The sequence below is a fragment of the Peromyscus eremicus genome, chromosome 7 (genome assembly GCF_949786415.1).
Source record: "Peromyscus eremicus chromosome 7, PerEre_H2_v1, whole genome shotgun sequence".
In the NCBI taxonomy this organism is placed as follows: domain Eukaryota; kingdom Metazoa; phylum Chordata; class Mammalia; order Rodentia; family Cricetidae; genus Peromyscus; species Peromyscus eremicus.
Genome location: NC_081422.1, coordinates 103861898 through 103886028, shown reverse-complemented (window position 1 = coordinate 103886028; position 24131 = coordinate 103861898). Strand labels below are relative to the sequence as shown.

General features: G+C 43.5%; 1 protein-coding gene across 1 annotated transcript in view; it reads right to left on the bottom strand.

Annotated features, from left to right (window-relative positions):
* Window positions 1-654: 654 nt before the first annotated feature.
* Smarcc1 (SWI/SNF related, matrix associated, actin dependent regulator of chromatin subfamily c member 1) overlaps window positions 655-24131 on the bottom strand; it is a 123573-nt gene continuing 100096 nt past the window's right edge. The window contains exons 20-22 of the mRNA XM_059268743.1: window positions 20532-20793; window positions 5882-6058; window positions 655-3028 (exon numbers count right to left, since the gene is read on the bottom strand). Of these exons, the coding sequence (XP_059124726.1) occupies window positions 2934-3028; window positions 5882-6058; window positions 20532-20793 (534 nt within the window). The 3' untranslated portion in view covers window positions 655-2933. The remainder of the gene's footprint in view (window positions 3029-5881; window positions 6059-20531; window positions 20794-24131) is intronic.

Genomic DNA, 24131 nt, shown 5'->3' with positions numbered 1-24131 from the left:
TAAAAAAGAAAAAAGATTTTATACTTACCAAAAAGAAAAAGGACTCATGTTCAAGTTTACAAAGTAGTCTTTGGTTAGCTTGGATCAAGGATTAACTTCCCCTCTGACCCCTCGGACTCAGAATCCTGAGACCTGGCCAGTGTCAGCTTCTCTGCCAGAGGTGCTTCCCGAGCAGCTGGTGGTCAGCCCATGGCAGACAGAATTCTCTTGTTTCTCTGGATTCATAAGCATCTTGAAACCAGTTTTCTTTCCTTTCAGGCTAGGGTTTGCTGCTGTGGTACTCAGAATTGTCCTTGTAGTAGGTCATGTTCATGGAAGCTTCTGCTAGAAAGCCTGCTTCCGACCTAGAGCCATCTAATCTGCACCAGACACTCCACCTTAGTAAGCAAGACCATTCCTCTTTGGAGGCACCAGGATGTTAGGTAAGCCCCTGTCTGAAGAACATCCATTCATCTTTCTTTGACTGAAGGGGAAGGCATCCAAGTGGGTAAGACATTCAACTTTATGTTCAGTCCTGACGCACCTTGAAAAGGATCAACCTAGTATGTCTGAGACATGGAATTTTAACTGCTGACCAAGTCCAAGTGAGGCTGAGTATTTAGGTTCTTTACAGGACACAGTATGAAATGAATGGATGAATGCAGAAAATGGGACTAGAATTCATAAAATGGTTTATCATTTATTTAATGAAAAAGAGGGAAATTAAACCACTTTCATTCATTTTCTCCTCAAACTCTCAAAACTCCCTTCCCTCATTTAGAAACAAAACAAGAAAACAGAACAAAACATAAAATTCCACACTGAGAAACATATCTGTACAAAAGCCGCACAGTATCCCAGCCCACCCCTCACAAAATTGGATGGGTACTATTAGAGGACTGAAACCAGCTGACAGACACGGAAAGAGCTGTGATGAACTCAGGTTCTGCAGGTTACAAGCGCTGCAAAAATATTTCCACCTATCTTTCAAACTGGAAAGTGATCACATTACAGACCTGAGGTTATAAAGGACCACAGTGTGAAGCAAAATCCCACTCCCCTTCTAGGACTCCAGGGGAAAGGCGAGCATTGGAGCGAGTTTCCTTTGGGAGGGAATGGAGGGAAGTAGAGGAAACCACGGCCACTGTAAAAAGGCACTGGGGTCTTCCTGGAGGCAAATGAGTTACGTAACTTCCCAAGGAACAAGCTCATTTCCATTTCTTCTCCAAGAGTCTAGAGTGCACACAAGAAATGAGTAAGGTTTCCTTAGCTCCAGTACCCCAGGACTCAGACAGCGACCAAGGCCACCTGGTAGAGGCAAACCTGAGGGTCTCAAAGGCAAATCTCAACTGGGGATTTTCGCGTTCTGACATTAAGGGTTCTAAGGTGTTACAGACACCCCCTACACCCTCTCATATGTAAAGCTTTAAAACACACACAGAAAAAGATATCCATAAGATGCTCTACCTTGCATTCTCAATAATGAAACTGCCACTTCAAGGGAAGCTTCATCAGAATACCCTCTTGCTACTCATGGAAGGACAGAAGGCAGGGAAGGACAATCTGACAAAACCAGTAACTATCGAATCACTCATCAGCATGGGCATTTTTGGGGACATCACTCATCATTAAGGCATTTTTGTGGCTCTTCCTCTGGAATGGTACTTCACCCTCCCAGTGTGAGCATCCCAAACCTTAGAGCATAATGCTTTGGAGCCAAGTGGGGTCCTTGTGCCCTCAGCATAGTCTCCACAACCCTGTGACAGATGGACCGTGAGGGCTCAGAAAAAGAAGGTACAGGAGGCTGCTGTGTGCCCCACTTTTCCACTCCCATTCTGAACCTCAGTACCGCTTCAAGAAATCCCACTCACCCTGGCTACAGCAAGAGGTAGTTTAGGGACTTGTACCTCCAGCCACCTAACCAAGTTTCACGAGATAAAATGTTTAGCACAATCTACTTACCTATTTTAATAAAGTTTTTTCCCCCCTTTCCTTTCTTATAGGAGGAAGGTTTAAAAAAACATGTATAAAGTTCAGCTAGATGGAGGGTGGTGAGGAGAGGATGTGTGTGTGGGTTGGGTAGGTCTCCTAAAGGTGTGTAGGTAGGGCCGTAGACCCTTTAATTTTCCTGGCTAGTCTGGAAAACCTAGGGAATGCCTCTCCAAATCCCTACCTTTAAAGCTGACACTGTCCTTAGGAAAGGCACCCTAGTTCTGTGCAATCTTCTGCACAGAAACCCAGAATAGTGGGGGAAGAGGAGCAGGGCTCTGCCAATGTTTGTGCTCTCTGCTACCACATACTAGGTACAGTGGTATGCTCTTCCAGACAGAGTGGAGGCTTTCACAGTCCTTGCCAGGGAATAAAATCAACAGGATGCCTCCTTCCTCCTCAGCTCTTCTCAGTTGGGTGCATTTATGTGTGGTAAAAGCCCAGGAACCACCTCACCAGTAGCACCACTCTTAGCTCAGATAAGTAGAAATAAGGTCACTTAGAATGCCTTAAGGTGTGTCCCTCTGTGGCTGTCTCCTTATGCCCATCACCATTTTTTTTTTTTTTTTGGTTTCTATTAACTGAGGATGCTCTCCTTAAAAACAACAGGGGAAGAAAGGAGAGTAATTATAGAAAATTATCCACCGAAGCGTAAGACAAAACAAAGAGACAGAATACTAACGTCAACAGGACCTGCAGACCAAATGCCAAACACCTGCCACACTGGGGCAGGAGGACATGGGTTACTTTTCAAATGACCAGGGCACACTAGTCACCACAGCCTTCTCACTGAGTATCAGCTAAAGACCTGACACATGAAGTTATCAAGAGCGGAGAGACACGGGACTCATGCTTGAGGCTCTGAGGAAAAAAAATCCCAAAAGAAAACCAAGGAAGCTGAGACACAAGTCTTGCCCTCCCCATTTCAGCTTGTGGTGGGTGTGGAGGCTCCTGTATCTTCCAGGCTAAGGAGTGGCCGAGGCTGGTGGGCCTGGAGCAGGAGGTGGAGGGACCCCGTCTGCAGGCGGAGGCTGCGGCTGCTGTTGTGGTGGAGGAGGATCTGCAAACACATTCAAGGTAACTAGTCATTGCTGGAAACAGGGAGGCTTGGGAAAGAATCCATTCAATGGAAAGTGACAGGAAGGAGTTGTTTTGTTTGGGGGTGGGGCGATAAGGTCTTACTATATAGCCTTGGCTGGTCTGGAACTTGCTATGTGGACTAGACTGGCCTCAAATTCAGAAATTTGCCTGCCTCAGCCATAGTGCTAAGATTAAAGACATGTACCACCATGCCTAGCTCAGGAAGTAACTTTATGTGCAGCAGGCAAATGATGTGAGCTCAGAGCCTTGCTGCTCTGAGGTCAAGTAGACAGAAGCCAACCAGCTGGGGCTCATGTGGCCTACCCTAACCTAAGAAGTCGGAGAGGAAGTGGTGGAGTTCATCCACCCTTCTCGAAGGACCACTCATTCCAAGAATCACACCAGACTTTTTTTTTTTTTTAAAGAACTTAATTGTATTTCCATTTTATTGGATTCTAATTGTTCTCTCTACTAATTGTGTTTCTTCAATTAAATAATCAGTCTTCATGGGCTAGCTCTGTATCTTTTTATTTCATGGTGTCTAGCCTAGCTGAGCACAGGAGAGATTATCAATAACTTCTTGCTGATTAACTGTTTCCACCAGGGCCACAGAACTTCACTGAGGCAGCTGCTGACAAGGCGGATAGTCCTGGGAGGCCCTCACAGCTCCTCAACTGCCATCCTTGGATTTCTGGCCCAAACTAGGTCAGGTCCTGAAGGGAACAATTAGTGTGAGTGTCTGGGCTTCTTTTCTATTTCAACTCTAGCGGCTTTAGCATACAAAGGAACTCTAGAGATCATTTAATCCAAGGCTTTAAAGCCTCTAGATTTTGCCAGAAATGAAAACATATCAAACAAATAATTAGAGTCTAGCTACACTAACCAGGCATTCACCCATCCACACTCCCAAGAGGCTTCTATCAAACCTCTCCAGCTTTTCAGACACTCTGAATCCAATCATCTCCTCCTTTGTGACCTCTGAGAAGGAGACTAAGACCTGAGGACAAGGAGCCACTCATGCAGCGTGGCCTGTTCATGGTCCAAGAGCCAAGTCAGGGGCTCAGATTCCCAAAGACCCTGTCATACATGGTGAAACACTCCATGTAGACCAGAGATAAGGGCCAGTGATAGTATGTGTTCACCAGAGATGGCTTACTGGGTCAGCTCTCTTGGAAAGCCAATTCTTTCTTACATGAGAGGTAGTGTGACAAGCATTTTCTTAGCCATTTTAACTACTATGCTATCTGACCAAAAGCTCAAGGGAAATATTTTTCATAGGGGTGAGATTCTATAAACTCAGTTAAACCAAGACTTTCTTCTGTGCATCTACTCTGTCTTAGCTTCCCGGAGAGGGTGTCTCCTGGAATATTACAGAGCATCCGAAGTATTCTGAAGTTCCCTGTTTAACTTTAATTTTTCCTGTGTGTGTCACACATGCATACATAGTTGTGTTGATGCTATAGCTTGTGTGCTGAAGCCAAAGAGAATGTGTGCGAGTCAGTTCTCTACTCCACCATGCAGGTTCCCAGAAACCAAACTCATGTCAGGTTTGGTTGCAAGTGTCTTTACCTGCTGAGATTTTCGCCAGCCATCTCTCATAACTTTATTTTCTCTGTTTAACAGTCCTGGATGTTCTAGAACTTGCTCTGTAGACCGAGCTAGCCTCAAACTCACAGAAATCTGCCTGCCTCTGCCTCCCTGGGATTAAAGGCATGTACCACCACCCTACACGCCAAGGATTCTTATTCAGTCTGTGAATAGGAGCTAACTTTTGGCCACACACACCAGGTTCTTAAAGAACTAAAGATTATGGCAGGATCCTTCTACAAGATTGGAACCTATATGCAACCCTGTGGAGGGCGGTCAAGGCTTGCTGCTGGGGTAGAGATGGGCTTATGGGAGAAATTACTTGGGCTCTAAACACAAGCTCAGAGTGATGCTACTGAGTTCACCAGTTCTCCCTACCTCATATTCCATTTTTACACAATCCCTGAACCCTTTCTTCTCAAGTCTATATGGGGACTACTAATCTGTCAATAGCTGTAAGAACTTACTCTCATCTCTAAACTGCTTTCGCTTTTTCTTTCTTTTTTTTTTCATTTAAAATTTTTTTTTTTTTTTACAGACAGTTTTGAGCTGTCATGTGGGTGCTGAGATTTGAACCTAGGTCCTCTGGAAGAGCAGCCGGTGCTCTTAACCACTAAGCCATCTCTCTAGCCCTTTCTTTCTTTCTTTCTTGAAAGAGGTTTTACTATGTAGCCTTGGCTGGCCTGGAGCTCTACATGTAGACAAGGACAGCTCACGCCTGCCTCTGCTCCCAAGTGCTGGGATTAAAGGAGTACACTATGTTTGGTCCAGTTTCTTTTTTTCCCCCCAACTCATCACCGTTTTTTTTGTTTTTTGTTTTTTCTCCCCCAAGACAGAGTTTTCTCTGTGTAGCCTTGACTGTCCTGGAATTACTCTGTAGACCAGGCTGTCCTTGAACTCAGAGATCTCCCTGCCTCTGCCTCCTGAGCCAACTCACCACTTTTAACCTTGCAACATAAAAGTTCTTGTAGGGGGAATGACAGCCAGGAGCTATGCATGTCAGCTGAGATTCAAACTAGTCTCATTTAATAATGTGTGACAGAGAAATAAGTGGTTTACCCACAGACCTCCGTACAGAGTTTCACACCAAAAAGCCATCTTCAACAACTCACTGTTGAAGGCTGGACTGTCTATGAGCTTGCTACATCTCATGAAGAGAAGAAAGCCTTTCTTCCTTATCAGAAGCCCCCTATCCCCACCCCCAAAGCAGGATGCTGGGGGAATATCTTCGCAATGTTCTACTTACACATGCCGTTTGGTGCTGTGAGGGGTACCCTGGGTCCTAAGATGTTTCCAGGCATTGGAGGCATACCAGGAGGGGCAGGGCCACTTCCAGTAGAGTGAATGTTAGTTGCCACAGTAGGAATCATGCGGCCTGGCATGGGCTGCCCAGGCATCATAGAGCCAGAGCCTGGCATCTGACCTGTGGATGGAGATTTAAAGTATTGTAAGTATATATGCATTGGGGAGATGGGGGGGGGGGGGAGAAATAACCAACTTAATGTCCATGATTGTAGAATATAAATGAAGATTTATTTAGTGACGGGTGTTGGTGTCCAATATCTTTAATCCCACCACTCAGGAGGCAGAGACAGGCAGATCTTTGAGTTCAAGGCCAGCCTGGTATACAGAGTTCTAGGATAGGCTCCAAAGCTACAGAGAAAGCCTGTCTTGAAAAACCAACAACAACAAAACAAACAAACAAAACCACAAAACTAGTGTGTGTATGTATGGGCATATACATGTCATGGTATAGAGGTTAGAGGTTGCAAGAGTAAGTTAGGCGTGTTCGGCTGTGGGGACTGAACTTAGTCATGCTTGAGGACAAGTGTCCATACTACCTCACCAGCTTGATGATCAGCTTTTTGTTTATTTGTGGAACACTTAACCTGGGGAAAGTTCACTGATTGACTTCTCAACTTTAGCACAGAAAAGGTTGTAGTTATCTAGAAGGAATTACAGGGCTAATGTCACGGCTCAATTGTTATATAAACTCTGATAAGAATACTTTTCTCACACATAAGAGGTTGTGAGCTCAATCTCAGGTACTGCATGAATAGAGTTGTGGTATATGCCTATAATCTAGGATCTGGAAGGTAGGAGCAAGATTTCAAAGTCATCCTTGGCTAGAAAGAGTGGGTATGAAGCCAGCCTAACATACACCAGCCCATCTCAGAAGTCAGCGAGCAAGTAAGCAAGCACAAAGAGGGAGCACTCCCAAAGAAAGCATCACCGAAAGGGAAGCTGGTTACTCTGGGTGAGCAGTGGATCATCACATCACACACAACACCTAGCACAGACCACAGAGAAAGAGGCTTTCCTAGGAATCTGTGGCCCAGAAACCACCACTGTAAAAGGTTCAAATTTGAATTCCAATCTCTCCTTGAACTGGAGGATTCCCTAGGGATTCCATGAAGTAAGGCCCTGGGATGGACAGAAAACTCCATCTCTTCTCAGTCTTTAAATTAATGATGGGAGACAGAACAAGTAACATGTCTCTTTATATAATTGCAAAATGAGAGAGACATTAGACTTCTAACAATCTTTTTCTCTAAGACTCAGATAGTATTTAGATTCTGCTACTGAATGATGTTTTCCATGGATTTAATTTTGCCACACTGTAGAATGTTTCTAGCAGTCACAGATGTAGGTAGGAAGCTAACTTCTGAATACAAAAACACAAAAATCTAGCCTGGAGACAAAGGAACACTTCCAGTCTTATGATAAAGGAAAGAAAATCAGCTTTCTAACAACATGGTCTTTATCTACCTCATGCTGCCTCCTCCACCAATCTGGCCAGGACAGAGTCTTAGGAAAGTTACATAGAGTCACAGCCATCACGAGATGAGAGAGAACCAAACAGGGAGGAACAGAGTGTGCTCATCGGAATGACACAGCACACACTGTTTAGGATCACTTTCACATTTTGATTCTCAAGTAAGGTCTGCGAAATCCACGGGCCCAGGTGACACCCCAGTCAAGAGTCAAGAAAACAGACCCAGCAAGCAAAGTACAGAAAAGTAGCCTGTCAACTCAGAGGCCACCATCTTCCTTCCACTTCAGCCTCTTCTGGGTTATGTGCTCCTGGCAAGGGACTTAGTTTCCCAAGACTGTTGTTCTGAAAACACCTGACAGTTGTCCCCTCCTTAACTGCACGGCTTTCGTTCTGATCAGGGTAACTGTTTGCGTCTTTTAAATAGTGCCTTCTTTTCTCAGTGGCTCCTCTAATATGCTTGCGAGAGGCAGTGTGCTGGGTCAGCAAACATGACACCAATTAGAGGAAGAGGGTCGGAGGGAGTAGCGACTGAGGAACTGCCTGGGGCCTTTCTGTGGAGGACTTTCTTGACCAATGACTAATGTGGGAGGTGCCACCTCTGGGCAGGTGGTCCTGGGCTGTCTAAGAAAGAAAAGTCTAAGAATGCAGTGGAGTAAGACAGAAAACAGTGTTCGTCCATGGTTCCCGACTCACTCCAGGTCCTGCCCTGACTTCCCTCGGTGATGGACTGGAACTGGGAAGTGCAACTTTTTCCTAAAGTTGCTTTGGTCATGGTGTTTTATTACAACAGAAAGTAAGCTAGGATCAGAGCCAATATATTATCTTATAGGGAAAAACCGAGGCTCAGAGGAGTAAAACAACAACTTGTTTTTTCATATAGGATCTTGGTATGTAGTCCAGGTTGGCTTGGAGCTTACTATGTACCCAGGCTAGTCATGAACTTGTGATAATCCTCCTGCCTCAGCTGTCTAAGTGATGGAATGACAGCTATGTGCCACCATGCATGGTTCCAAAGCTTTTATGGACAGAGGAAGGGAAATCAAAAAATATATTCAAGCCTTCCAACTCAAGGCCCAGTTCTTCTTACTGATTATTCTGTCCAAATAAAAGTTTGCATCAAAGTCTTTACTATATCACATCCACAACATTTCTATTTATTTATTTGTTTACTTGAGACTTATTTCACTATGTATCTCCAGCTGAATGGGCCTTGAGCTCAGAGATCTGCCTGCCTCTGCCTAACCTTAACCCCAAACCTGAGTGCTAGAATTAAAGGCGAGCAGCAGCACTACCACACCTGCTTCCTTCATTATTTTTTTAATAATTTACTTTTTATTTTATGTACATTCGTGTTTTGCCTGCATGTATATCTATGTGAGGATGTCAGATCTTAGAATTACAGATAGTTGTGAGCTGCCATGTGGGTGCTAGGAATTGAAGCGAGTCCTCTGGAAAGAGGTCAGTGCTCTTAACCACTGAGCCATCTTTCCAGCCCACTCTTCAGTATTTTTTTAAAATAAAAACTGATTTAAGCACCTTTTACTAGCTCAACAGCCATAACCCCCCAATTTTTAAATAAAAAAAAGTACTTGAAATGTTTTTTTTTTTAAATTTGTTTTTATTTTATGTGCATTGGTGTTTTGCTTGCATGTATATCTGTGTGAGAGTCAGATTCCTTGGAACTGGAGTTATAGACACTTGTGAGCTGCCATGTGGTTGTTGGGAATTGAACCTGGATCCTCTGGAAGAGCAGGCAGTGCTCTTAACCACTGAACCATCTCTCCAGCCCATCAAAATGTCTTTAAAAAAATTTATACGCGGCTGGGCAGTGGTGGCGCACGCCTTTAATCCCAGCACTTGGGAGGCAGAGCCAGGCGGATCTCTGTGAGTTCGAGGCCAGCCTGGTCTACAGAGTGAGATACAGGACAGACACCAAAACTACACAGAGAAACCCTGTCTCGAAAACAAAACAAAAAAACCAAACAAACAAACAAAAATTTATACGCAAAAAATTCACATCTCATACGTAGTCCAGACTAGCCCCACATTCTCTTTGTAGCTGAGGATGACCTTAAACTTCTGATACTCTTGCTTCTAGTTCTTGAGTGTTGAGATTACAAGCAGGTTTTTATTTGTTTGTTTTTTTTTCGAGACAGGGTTTCTCTGTGTAGTGTTGGTGCCTGTCCTAGATCTCACTCTGTAGACCAGGCTGGCCTCGAACTCACAGACTGCCTGGCTCTGCCTCCCGAGTGTTGGGATTAAAGGCCTGCACCACCACTGCCTGGCAAGTAGGGGTTTTTATATGTGTTTTGATGCTTTTTAAAAAAAAATATGGTGCTAGGGATTACACTGAAGTCTTCATGCATGTTCAGCAAGCCCTCTACCAACTAAGCTACATCTCAAGCCCAATCTTTTATTGTTTTAAGTTATACCAAATGTGTGATAAACTTATGGTGAACCAGAAATCTAATGCATGAAACATATGCTACTATGTTCTAGGCATTTTAAGAGCTTTAAAAGTATGAACTCATTCAATCCCATTAGGACTGTTTTCCTTGCTGGAGAAAAGGGAAGAAGTGAAATGAGTAACTTCCTGAATAAGGGGGGAACTGGATCTGCTGAGACTCCGTAATATAAGTCTTCCACCAATGGATTAGTGATTTGCCCCTAGCCAGCTTTCTGAAGTAACCTCATAGGTAAGAGTGTGTTCTACCAGAGAAAAAGCTATTCAAGAAACAATCTGGCAGACTTTATGAAGTGATGTTTATCTATCACATAAGCCCATGGGCTCTTGCTCTAAGGCTAAGTAGTATCATTTCTACAGCTATATGCTTAGTGTTGGTGGCCCACTCACCTATTTCCCCATATCTCTAGAACAGTAAGCTGGGACAGGGCAGTTTTGGGGTTTCTCAATCTATGAGGCCAACATCTAAAACAAACAAAAGCAAGCAAATTCTTGGCTTCACTTATTGTGAAATCTGAAGGTGAAAATATCTTCTCTCCTATTGTCAAGAACAGGGTCATAAAGCCATTTTCACTGGAGGAGGGTGGCAGCAAAAAAGGGGAAGGTTAGAGTCAAACAATTCCTTCTGCTTCTGCGATCCAGCAAGCCCCAGGATCCCTGTCTACACCTCCCAGTCCTGGATTTGCAAGTGTGCGATGTCAGACCAGTCTGTTACGGAAAGATTAGAATCAATCGAAGGTCTTTATGCTGGCACTGGCAAGCAGTTTGCCCAACAGAGACATCCCCACAGCTCCAGAAAAGATGATTTGGGAGGATCAAATTTGAAATAGAGGGGCTGGAGAGATGGCTCAGAGGTTAAGAGCACCGACTGCTCTTCCAGAGGTCCCGAGTTCAATTCCCAGCAACCACATGGTGGCTCACAACCATCTGTAATGAGATCTGGCACCCCCTTCTGTATACATAATAAATAAATAAATAAATCTTTAAAAAAATTTGAGATAGAAATTAAGACAAATCTAAAGATCCCCCACCCCACCCCCTTTGGTGGTACTTGACACAAGTATCACCACTTAAAAAAAATAACAGTCTCAAGATAGTCTTATTAATTTTCACAAGCATGAAGTTTGGTTCACATAAACCTCAAACACCAAGGAGGTAATACTAAACAAAATAAAAAGTGTATCCATACGTAGTCCATTAATACACACAGACACACACAAACAGGGGTTGGGGGTATTTCCTTCTTTGAGGTGGGAGAAGGAGGAAGAAAGAGGTGAGAGGAAGGGAAAAGAGAGGGAGGAGAGACAGTGAGCAAGCTTCAAAAAGCAGCGGCAAAACCTAGGATGGTGGGGTCCGACCTACATACAGCGTTTTCAAACAGCAGGTATCTGAAGCCTGGAAAATGGAAAGGTTTGCTAAAATTAGGCTTAGCTAGTAGAAAAAGCCCCCACACTCTCATGTTTATTAGATCTTTTCCTAAAGCCTTACACCTATCATGTCTACTGGGATATTAGCTAAGGATTTTATTTCTCAGTCACTGGAAGACTAAGGTGAGAAAAGAGAAACTGTAAAGGGAGTCCTGACTATCTAGTCCTCAGCATGTGTCATCCATCCATTTCTAACCATGCAGACATCCTCTGGCGGAGTCCCCAGAAGAACGGAAATAACACAATGGGGGCCAAGTGAGGGGAAGCCCAGGATCCACCGAGGCTTCTTCCCCACAGCAGCTTCCCGGGGGTGCCTGTCACAGATGCTCTTTGTCAAGGACGGGGCCTCACTGTCAAGATAGTGTAAGTAGGACAAGAGGTAGGCACAGACTGCAAACGAGGCTGCTGTGATGAGCAAGGTCGTTCTCCCTTTTCAGTGTGGGGCTGAGTCCACAGTACTGCCTAGGAAGCCACAAATGCTTTTTATCCTTTTGTGAATACTGCATTTCCTATGGGTAGGGTTCTGAAACTGAGTTTAACTAAGGGGCAAGGGCTAGGTGTGGAGGGTTGGTACAGAAGTTAAGTACATTTGCTCTTCAGTTTCCAATACTCATACCAGCTTACAACCAAGTACTTGAAGTTCCGGCTCCAGGGCATTCAATGCCCTCTTCTGCCTCCGTGGGCAACAACCCATCCACTCACATGGGGTGGGGCAGTAGCCACACAATGTCTTGAGGGGAAAAAAGGCAAGAGCCTGAGCCAGGAAGACCATGGACTGGAGGCTGCCCTGGGCTACACAGTAAAGCCATCTTGATTTTTATTTCAAGAAGATGAAGAACAGTGAGTGAAGTGCCTAGTGCCTAGCTGAGAGACATGCCCTACTTTTGTTACTGAAGTAACATTTTATAGAGATAACAGCTTCTCACCAAACCACACTGATTACTTTCTTTTGTGGTGGTGCTACAGATGGATCACAGGGCCTTGGACATGCTAGACATGTGCTATCACAGCTGTACCAGAGCCCACACGTAATGGTCACCAACCAGTCCACTCTCCACTGTGGTTATCCATGTATTTGTGAACACCAAAAAGTCAAGCATAGTTGGCCAACACCAACAAATGGCTCACACACTGGTTGCTAGGCCAGGGAGGTGGCTAAGGGGAAAGAGTATTTTACCTTAGGTAAAGGGGCTTGTGAAGCCTGATGACTAAGTTTGGTACCTGGAATCCACAAGATGCAGAGAGAACTACCTTCCACATGTTTTTCTCCGACCTACATACATCTGAGATGACATACATTCACCCATACACATACATAGACACATAAAAAACAAATAAAACAATCTTTAACAACTGATTGGTATAATGACTACTCCGCTTATAGGGTATCACAGGCAGAAGCAGTTAAGTCTTTTTGTTGTTTAGCAAATAGGCGCCTGCTCGCTCTCTCTCTCTCTCTCTCTCTCTCTCTCTCTCTCTCTCTCTCTCTCTCTCTCTCAATTTACCTTATTTTATGTTCATTGGTGCTTTGCCTGCATGTATTTTTGTGTGAGAGTGTCAGAAGCCCTGGAACTGGAGTTACAGTCGGGTGTGAGCTGCCATGTAAGTGCTGGGAATTGAACCCAGGTCCTCTAAAAGAGCAGTCAGTGCTCCTAACTGCTGAGTCATCTCTCTAGCAGTTAAGTTTTTAGCTGAAAAACTGTTTTTACAGCTTAAGGGGAGAAGATGAATGCAGTGCTGCTTCTTCTAACAAGTTCACCAAAACATTAAGACAAGGTAAAAATAGATGTGCCAACCACAGAGCAGAAACCCTCTGGGGTGAAGAGTTAGCTCAGTGTTTAAGAGAGCATACTGCTCTTCCAGAGAACCCAAGCACAGTTCCTAGCACCCATGCCTGGCAGCTCACAACTGCCTGTAACTCCAGTTCCAGAGGATCCAAAGCCTCTGGCCTTCAGCCTTCAAGGGTACCTGCATTCACTCTGACATCTACATACACAGACACAGAAATATACACACACAATTAAATATAATAAAAATAGGGGCTGGAGAGATGGCTTAGCGGGTGAGAAAACTGGCCCCTTTCCAGAGGACCCACATGGCATCTCACAACACCTGTAACTACAGTTCTGGGAGACGGAAGGCCCTCCTCTGGCTTCTAAGGACACAAGGCACACAAGTGGTGCACAGACACACATGCAGGCAAAACTCCCAAATACATACGATAATAAAACAATAAAGAAAAAACCAAAAAACTACAAAGTCAAACTTAACACTATACTACATAAAATTTCCTGGACTTTCTGTTTGTTATGAAAAACTAACTTGGGATCCATCTGTATAGGTATGAGATAAGATCAGAGATGAAAGCTAATAAAGCAAGACAGAAACATGTAGCAGACAGGACTTAGTGCCCTCAAATGCAGAGGCAGAAAATCGAAGCATATGCACTATGTTTAGAGGTGCGGCTCACAGAGTAGATGTCGACTACTTGGATGCTCAGCACCATTTGTGCTCACAGCCTAGGAGACAATGAACAGTAATTTCATTTTGTTGAGATAGGGTCTCACTATGCAGCTGTGGCTGTCTTCCTGCCTCTACCTTACAAGTGCTATCATACCTGGATGTACTACTTTAATGGCTCCTATCACTATCGACGAACAGTTTTGGTCTTGTGGGGGGGAGGTGGGGAGAAGGTACACAGGACTCTGCAGACACACATATGCCAGAGGAGGATGCTTAGGAGTACTGTCACCCACCACTTTATTCTTTTTTTTTGGGGATGGCATCTTTCTATGAACCTGGAGATTATGCTTTTCAGCTATGCTGGCAACCACCAAGCCACAGTGTCTTCTGTCCTCCTCCCATAACAGCGAGGGGGTTAGAGGTATTCAAAGACCACATGTGGTTTGTGTAAGTGTTGGGATCTGAACTCAGGTTCTCATGGTTGCATAGGAAGTAAACTTACTCTGAAAAGCTGTATGAATTAATCACTGAGCAACAAATCTGTCTTGGCTCTCTTCTCTACCAATTCACACAACATAAATTCTGGCCAAATATCAAACATTATCCGTTACCCGATAATGATCCTCAGGTCCTAATGTAAATGTGAAAAACAAAAACAAAAAACAACTAGGCTTTTTCCTGGTTTGGGGAAACAGGTTCCTGTTATGAAGTCCAGGCTTTGAACTCTCTGCCTCCTGAATGTTCAGACAGATTACAGGTGTGTGCCTTACCACAGAGTTGACTTTTCTATTACTAGAGTAGTATTGGTGAGACAAGGTCTCACTATGAAGTCCTGGCTGACCTAGAATTTGCCATGCAGCCTAGGCTGGCAATCTACCTGTCTTCCATGAGTTGGCATGCACCATTGTGTGCAGTTCATCTATAAATTTTTCTAAAACTCAGAAAATGTTAGTTGGAAGGATTTTGTGTTAGTTTTTTGCTGCTGTGTTAAATCATAAGCAAAACCCACTGGGGGAGGAAAAGGTTAATTTCAGTTTACACTTCCAGGTCATGATCCATTATTGAGGGAAATAAGGGCAGAAGTTCAATGCAGAATCTGTGGAGGTTCAATTTACATCTTTAGCCTTAGCACTTGGGAGACAGAGGCAGGTCATTTCTGTGACTTTGAGGACAGCTTGGTTTAAAACGTTAGTTCCAAGACAGCCGGAGCTATATAGACACACCCCGTCGCAAAAAAAAAAACAAAAACAAAAAAACCAAAAATGAAACGAACCAGTGAGTTTAATTTCCTTTTCTTCTTTAAAGACAATTCTCACAATTTAGCTCTCTTTGCCTTGATTTATAATGAATCTCCTATCTGTCCGCTGAGTTCTGGGGATTACAGGTGCATACCACCAAACCTGTTTTTTTTTTTAATTATTATTATTATTATTATTTAGTTTGTTTGAAGATGAATTTGCTATGTAGCTGTGGCAAGCCCACAACCTGCGATGAAGACCTAGGTAGTCTTCAAGTTTCAATGATCTTCCTATAACTGCTTCCTGAATCTGGGGATTGGATGCAACTCCTAATTTTACTAACAGAGATTTAAACAAAATAAAAACAAACACAAAACCAACGAACAAAGGATTATCCTCATCTGCTAGAGTTTAAACAGGCCTAAACTGCAACCATTATGGCAGCACCTACTGTATGGACATATGCATATCCCATGTCCATTCTCAATTCTATGGGCACACACGATAAAAATGTATGCAGATATTCACTAAGATATGCTTCCGCTTGTTCACAGCTGAACGAGCTGTTCGTATAACTCAAGTTTGAAAAGCAGTCCAACGTTCACCAACAGGAGAATTCACAAATTAAGACATAATCACTCACAGCAGTGCATGTACATCTTATATATGGTACTAAGAAAGCCAGACAAAAATCATATGATTATAACCAGTAAACTAGTCACTGTGACTGGAAGCTAGGAGAGTTGTACCCTGGGAGGTGCAGAGATGAAGAACAAGACTATTAATACGGGTTATAATCTCTATTAAAACTCATCAAGCAAACATTTATGATTTGCACATTCTTTTAATTAAAATTTTTTATTAATTATACTATCATGGGGCTGGAGTGATGGCTCAGTGGTTAAGAGCACCAGCTGCTCTACCAGGGAACCCGGGTTCAATTCCCAGCACCTACATGGCAGCTCACAACTGTCTGTAACTCCAAGATCTGACACCCTCACACAGACACACATGCAGGTAAAACACCAATGCAAATAAAATTAAGATAAATAAATTGTTTAAAACAAAATTATAATATCATGTATATGTGATTTGTATTAATGCAGGGATATGCATGGTATGGTAAGAACGTTGGGGGTCAGAAGACAACTTTTAGGAACCAATTTTCTCCTATCTCGAGTTCCATGGAGTGAACTCAGTCAAGTGCCCTTAATTACTGATACAAACACAAACTTACATGAGAACAGCTTGTCACAAATCAAAAAAACACCCTCCCTCACATGAATGATCCTTTCCAGTACATAGTCAATGGAGAAAAGCCTATTTTAGTGAGAAATGTGGACAAAAATGACCTATATCTTGCATTTTTATCAATGAATTTACTAGCACCACCTCACTAGGAAAACAGCTGCACACAGGTCCTCTGTGAATGGACTCAGCCCTGTGGCACACAAGTCAGCACTATGGCATGACTTTTATCTAGAATCAGATGGAACTCAGTATGAATCCTGGCTCCACCAAGGCTAGGTAGCCTTGCCATGGAGTAGGTCTTCATCTGCAGAGCAAGGATAACAAGGAAGTGATCTGAGTGAAGCAAGGCAGTGCAATACCTATCAACAGCAGAATATGTTTTGTTTCTTAAAAGCCCAAGCTGGCCTAGAACCTGCTATAGAGTTTAGGCTGGCCATACTAGCTGAGACTATAGCCAAGAGCCTTGCACCCATCTTTTGTTTTTTGAGACAGAGTTTCTCTGTGTAGCCTTGGCTACTCAATCTGTAGACCAGGCTGGCCTTGAACCCAGAGATCCACCTGCCTCTGCCTCTTGAGTGCAGGGATTAAAGGCATGGGCCACCACTGCCTGGCTGCAGCTACATTTTGAACTAACTACTGTGCTTGAAAAATGACTTTGCAGCCTGTGATGTCGAATCGAGCATATATATATTTATTTAAAGCTTAACTCTGGGAAAATGAGACCGTTATACATAAATTTTAAGATTCACTCAGTTGGACAGAGAAGTGGAAAGTATCCTGTGGTGTGAACCTGTCAGATCATCTCCAGAAACATATTAGTATCAAATTGAAAAATCTCTGATGGTAACAGATTCCCTAACTATCTTTGTTTTGTTTTTTTAAGACAAGGTTTCTCTGTGTAGCTTTGGAGCCTGTCCTAGAACTCTCTCTGTAGACCAGGCTGGCCTGGAACTCACAGAGATCTACCTGCTTCTGTCTCCCGAGTGCTGGATTAAAGATGTGCGCCACCACCGCCCAGCCAGTTAGGGTCTCTTTATATAGCCCTGGCTGTCCTTGAACTCACAATGTAGACCAATCTGGCGTCAAACTCAAGAGATCCTTCTGCCTGTCTCTTGAGTGATGGGATTAAAGGTGTGTACCAGCATGCCTGGATATAGATGCCCAGATGCCTAGCTCCATGTTTTAGTTAATACCAGTAAAATTAACAAAAGCATACTTTGGCCTGTGAATAAGATTCAACTTGATAATATAAGCTGTCGGATCACAAATGTATTCAACTATGGCTTCTATAGGCAAATATGATTGGTAACTTCTAGAAGAATATTCAGAAATCTGTCCTTTGAGGTGTTTTTTAAAAATGGCGGAAAGGAGTCACACCCTACAACAGAGCCCACATGGGAGGTTTACTGAGGGGAAAGGGAGAGAGAAGGAGGCAGGGACCAGTCCCTGGGGATAAGGATGATGAAGAGAAAGACAAAGGAAACAGGAGTGTACAAGGCCCACCTTTTATAAGGAAAGGTAGGGAATGCGCACAGGGGGTGCTCTTAGTGGCTGTAGCTGAGGTGTATCCTGTCAGGACCCCAAGCGCAGGTCAGTACAGATGCCTAACGCTAACATTCTTCCCTTTTGTTTATTATAAAAAGGTAGCAGGTGAGGCATTTAAGCTTAGAAGTCTGTAAGTAGGGCATTAAGCTGAGAGGTTTGAGGGTTTCTAAAAGGCATCCCAGAGGAGATGTGGGGCTTATGGGATTGGAGGCCTTATTTCCCATGGCTGCAACAGAGAAAAAAGGAATTTAAAACAAACAAACAAATAAACAAGATCCAATGGCTATAATATCTCAGGTGTCCCAGGCATTAAGCAAGAATCGATAATGGCCCAAGTCACTCTGTTGGAATTCATGGCCACTGGCCACTCCCCCAGCTACATGACCATGAATGCACTGGCAAAAAAACCAAAACAAAACAAAACAAAACAACAATTAGTCATCCCAGGGCCTTACGTCCTACGTAATCCCTGTGCTGTGTGATCACGCAATGTGTAACTCCATTAGCCCACATACGAATGTGCAAGGGAATCCATAAAAAGTGGGTCACAGGCTGCTCCCTCCTCCTCCTTTCCCTCTCTCTGCACAACCATTTCCATAGGCCTACAGTACTTTTCCCCTCTGCTCCTTCCCCAATAAACCTTTATAGTGGGTTTTGTCATACCTCGTGGCTTTTCTTGCAGTCACAGCGCTGCTCAATAAACAACACAGCACCGCCGCATAAAACCAACACACTTAGTGTTCTGTCGAGCAAAGAGCAAGGGCCGGGGTGGTAGCCCTAGTACGAGGGTCCAAGAAACGAACAAGAGGCCCCAGACAACAGTTGTGGGGACAGTCAGCGATGGGGGCCCACACCACGGAAGGGTGTACCCCCAGTTCCAAGGACACCAGAGGGACGCTGGACAATCGACAGTTGTTCCCAAGGGTCAGGGAACTGTTTATGCTGACTGGGTAAGGGAAAACCCACCAATCAAAGTAGCCAGTGTTGTGCAGAGTGATCCGGCGGCTGGGCAGATGGAAAGTGGGCAGTTGCAGATGAACCAACCTTGAGAAACACCAGGTATGACAGAACCCATTATAAGAGTTTTTATTAGAGAAGGAAAGGGTGGAGGTGGGTAGGCTACTGAAAGAAAGGTGGTAGTGTTGAGGGGTGCGTGTGTGCACGCCATCTCTGGAGAGAGGGAGAGAGCAGGGAGCACAAAAAAAGGTGAAAAGCTGCATTGGAGTAGGGACTTAAGAGAAAGCTTGAAAGTAGGGACCCCTCTTCCATCTATCAGATTGCTGGCAGAAGTTGCAAAGGTCCTGTAAAATAGCAGGATATGGAGTGCTGGTAAGCCGCCATTTTGATTGGTATATGGGACCAAGTCTGACGGCAAAGGCGGATAAGTTAAGCCCTTATGGAGATAGGCACATTTTCTATCAGTGACACAGAAAAGGTCCAAGGGCTGGAATCTCTAGCGTCCCAGAAATTCAGCGATGACCAATGAGAAGGCACAAGCTGCTCAGTGGACTGTTGTCAAAAAGCAGGGGCCAATGGGCTAAGAGCCCCAGGGAGACACAGTCGCCTGGTACCAGGACTGAGAAAAGCCAGAAGGTGAAGACTGTGCTCGAGAAACAAAGCCTCAGTGTTGAATGGAGAGTGCCATCCATCCATTAGGTGGGAAAGCAGGGCTGTTGCTGGCAGACCAAGTTCCAGGGTCCCAGCACATTTCAGACTGCCGGGAGAGCCTTCCCAGACAGGGAACCAATGCTGTATTTTAAAGAAGGAGTCACACCATACAACAGAGCCCATGTAGGAGGTTTATTGAAGGAGAGGAGAGAAGGGTGAGCAGAGATCGGTTCCTGGGGATGAGAACAAAAGAACAGAGAGAGAGAGAGAGAGAGAGAGAGAGAGAGAGAGAGAGAGAGAGAGAGAGAGAGAGAAAGAGAGATATGGGAGGTGGGCAAGACCTGCCTTTTATAAGGAAAGGTAGGGAATGCACACAGGGGGTGCTCTTAGTGGCTGTAGCTGAGGTGTATCCTGTCAGGACCCCAATGGCAGGCCAGTACAGATGCCTAATGCTAACATGAAGGAGTCAGGACTTAGGACTTTCTGAGGCTTCAAAGAATTTCCCTGTCTATCTTAAATTGCTTCTTTTGCATACACTGGAGACAACATTTACATTCCACTCCAACAAGCACTAACTATGGCTCTAGGAAAATGTTTATGATTGTACAATCCAAACTGATCCAAGTTTACAGGACAACTATGAAGAAAACAGTATTCAAATACCTAATATCCATAAGAAAATAGTACAAACGGTAGAAAGGTAAAGAGTCATGAAAGTTCATTTGTCTTGTAATTTTTCTTGAACTGATGACAGTCTATGACAGTCTAAGAATACTTTAACCTGGGGCTGGGGATCAGTACACAGGTCTCATTATGTATCCCAGGCTGACACACACAATTCATCATCACTCAGGCTCTGTCTTATGAAAGGATAGGTATGCACCACCATGCTTGGCATATGGTTAAATTTTTAAGAAAGTCTGAGATACACTGACGATTCAGAGGCTGATCTACCCAAGGAAAAAGTATCTAGTAGAAAGGTGGAATATACCTGGCCAGATTCATGTGATGATTAACGCCAGAACTCACATTTTGTTACAAATGACCACTTGGCATGATAACCACCTTTGATGATCTGTGCTGCAAGATGTACAAATTTCCTGTTAGCAAAGCTTCCCTCTTACCTGGCTGGGGAGGATGGGGTGGTGGCATCTGATGGTGCATCAGAGGGTAGGGTGGGGGCTGCTGATGAGGCATCATGCCAGGGTGCCCTGCTGCTCCAAGTGGGGCCAGACCAGGTCCTCCTGAGTGCTGGTGTGCTTGCTGAGGGTTCTGGCCATGTTGCTGCTGTTCCATTTGTTGTCGAGCTCGTAATTCTGCATATTTCAATTGTTCCATGTGGAAGTTCTGGCGCTCAGTAAGCAACTGCTGTCTCTGTTGTTCTAGCTGCAATAAAGGGAATAGAAGAGAAACGGTACTAAGAGGCTTCTAAAGACTTTATGACATGTAATTCATGGATTTGATGCATGAGTGCCATCCACGCTATGCTGCAGGAAGAGGCCTCTTACCAGGGATGTCCTTATGTTATTTACAGCAGCGGGGCAAATGCCCTGTGGCCCTACTTTCAACAGATTGGGAGGCTTTCCTCTTCTTCGTATTACTGGAGAAAGTATCTAACTAACTTGCTCTAGCCACCCTTGCATTCCTGGGCTCATGTAATCCTCTTGTGTTAGTTTCTAAATAGCTGGGACTAACTACAGCTATGTGCCACTGTGTCTGGGTAGGCCTGCAGGCAATATTTTATTTATTTACTTGAAGAAAGACTCTCACAGTGTAGACCTGCTGGCTTCAAATGCAGAGATCTGCCTCTGACCCCCCAAACTCTGGGATTAGGTAAGAAAATAAAAGTCCCTCCACCCGTTCCTCTCAGCAACATTTAAAGCCTGTCCAACCTCCCGGGTGCTATTTTTTGTATGTGATCCATTTGTCTATTTTAGACTATAAAATGTCCAAGAGGAGGCATGACCTCAGTTATACAGACACATTTTATCCTCCTATGTGTAACTTTGGAATGGTATGCAAGGCAAACCTTAGCTTTTAAATAGCCAAAATTCCACTAGGTCACAAATTCACATATCCTCACTGACTAAATACAATTTTTAAAATTATTATTTTTTATTTTCAGAGCATTGGTGTTTTGCATGCATGTGTGTCTGTGTGAGGGTGTCAGATCTTGGAGGTACAGATAGTTGTAAGCTGCCATGTGGGTGCTGTGGATTGAACCCAGGTCCTCTTGAAGAAGAGTCAGTACTCTTAACTAACCAGCATCTCTCCAGTTCTTAAATAACATTTTTAAAAGGAAACTGGGAGAATATAAACATTCCAATATTCAGAATAATAGGACTGGAAAACAGCACATAGTTCAGTAGTAGAGCGCATGCATGAGGCACTAGGTTCAAATCCAACTGTCACAAAAAGAAATGAATAATTAAGAGAAATAGCTAGGTGAGTTTGCAACCCTAGCACTCAGAAGTTGGAGGTGTGAGGATCAAGAGTTGAAGGTTCTTCTCGGCAGTTAGTGAATTTGAAGCCAGGCTGAGCTGGAAGAGACACTCAATTTAAAAAAAAAAATGTTAGCCGGGCGGTGGTGGCGCACGCCTTTAATCCCAGCACTCGGGAGGCAGAGCCAGGCAGATCTCTGTGAGTTCGAGGCCAGCCTGGACTAACAAGTGAGTCCCAGGAAAGGTGCAAAGCTACACAGAGAAACCCTGTCTCGAAAAACCAAAAAAAAAAAAAGGTTATATATGCAAAAAATTCAGATACTAAAATTAAAAGTATCTGAGCCAATAAAGTATATCCTAAATTCAGGGTTGATAAGAAAATCAACCTATAAGAGCAATGGCTGTTCTCCCAGAGGTCCTGAGTTCAATTCCCAGCAACCACCGGGTGGCTCACAACCATCTATGAGATCTGGTGCCCTCTTCTGGCAAGCAGGCATACATACAGGCATACCACCGTATACATAATGAATAAATAAATCTTAAAAAAAAAAAAAAAAGGAAAATGAACCTAAATATGAAGACAATAGAAAGAATCTAAATGTATAGAAATATGGAAGATAGTGATCGTACATATTAGGTCAGACCTATTTCTTTTCAGTAGTGACCCCATCCCATCATTTTCCACATCCTGATCTCTCTCACTGAAATCCTTTTCTAGGGTTGCACTATCTAGTGCAGTAGACATTAAGTGAGACCTATGTACTGAGTATTTGAAATATGGTCAATATGAACGGAGACAGACACACACACGGAGATCAGAGGATAACTTGTTTGAATTGGTTCTACCTACCATGTGGGTCCTGAGGACTGAATCTAGTTTATAAGTACTTTACCAACTGAACCATGTCACTATCCAGTAAAAACAACAACAATTTCATTGATTATAAGTAGAATTAATACTGTCATATTAAATTATTATAATTTCAGTTGTTTTAAACATTTGTAACATGGCTGGTATAAAAATCTTAATTTCATGTATAGCTCAAATTTTACTTCTGTCGAGTACCACTACTGAGCCATTCAATGGGTTAAGAAAATATAACATTTTGGCTTTTGAAAGGAGCCAGTTCTGTGAATAAATACTATATACTATAATTAGCAAAAACTAGGTGGACAAGTAGCTTACAAAAGCTGGCAGAGGATCTACTGTAGAATGGAGTGAGACAGATCATTGCATGGCCCAAGGAGCAGCTGGGAAGTTCCTTGATGATTGAAGTGTCACAGCAGGAGAGTTGTACACAGAAGAGGAGGACCGCAGTAGGAGATGCTCAAGTCAGATGGCTTGCACAATCAAACCCATTTTCACACACCCATTTTCAGCAGGCTGGCATGAAAGGCTCTGGCTTGGTTGGACTTCTTAACGTGACAAAATGTAACCATTGGGAGGATGCTCAAAAAGTTCAATTAAGCAGTGACATGTACAAGACCAAATAATAAAAAAGAGCTATAGACTGACTACAGTCTTGCTTTTACACTCCTAAATATTCTCTTTGGGAAATTTAGGACTCTGCAATTTCCTGAGGCTAGACACAAGAGGTTACCGGAAATGGACACCCCCCCTCCCAAAAAAAAAAAATCTTTTGAGACAGGGTTTCTCTGTGTAACAGTGCTGGCTGTCCTGAAACTTGCTCTGTAGACCAGGCTGTCCTTGAACTCGCAGAGATCTGCCTGCCTTTGTCTCACAAGTGTTGGGCTCAAAAGCAACCTTCCTATCCCTTCATTTGTAAGTTAGCCACTAAATAAATCTCCCTTTTAACTACGTGGAGTGCCTTAATAATTTCACCAATACACCACCACCACCCATCCCAGAAATGGACCTTTTACTTACATTCTAGAGTCACTACTGTTCTGGACTGCTTGGCTGTAGTTCTGAAGCTATTTAAAAACTACAGAAGGTAGCTCAAGATCTGCACGGTAAATACCCTGAACTGTTAACGGAGACTATGCTGTCTCCTAAGTGATGTTTTTGACTCTGTATTAACTACTCAGTATTTTTGTCTTTTTCTTTTTTGTTTTTGAAGCAGGGTTTCTGTATGGCTGTCCTTAAACTCAGAGATCTGCCTGCCTCTGTTTCCCAAGTGCTGGGATTAAAAGTATACACCACTACCGCCTGGCTTCTTTTTTAAATTCAAACGAGCATTTCTTAGGTGACCTAAATTAACCAAGGTCTTTTTTTTTTTTTTCTTCTTTCTTTCTTTTTTTTTTTTTTTTTTAAAACAAGAC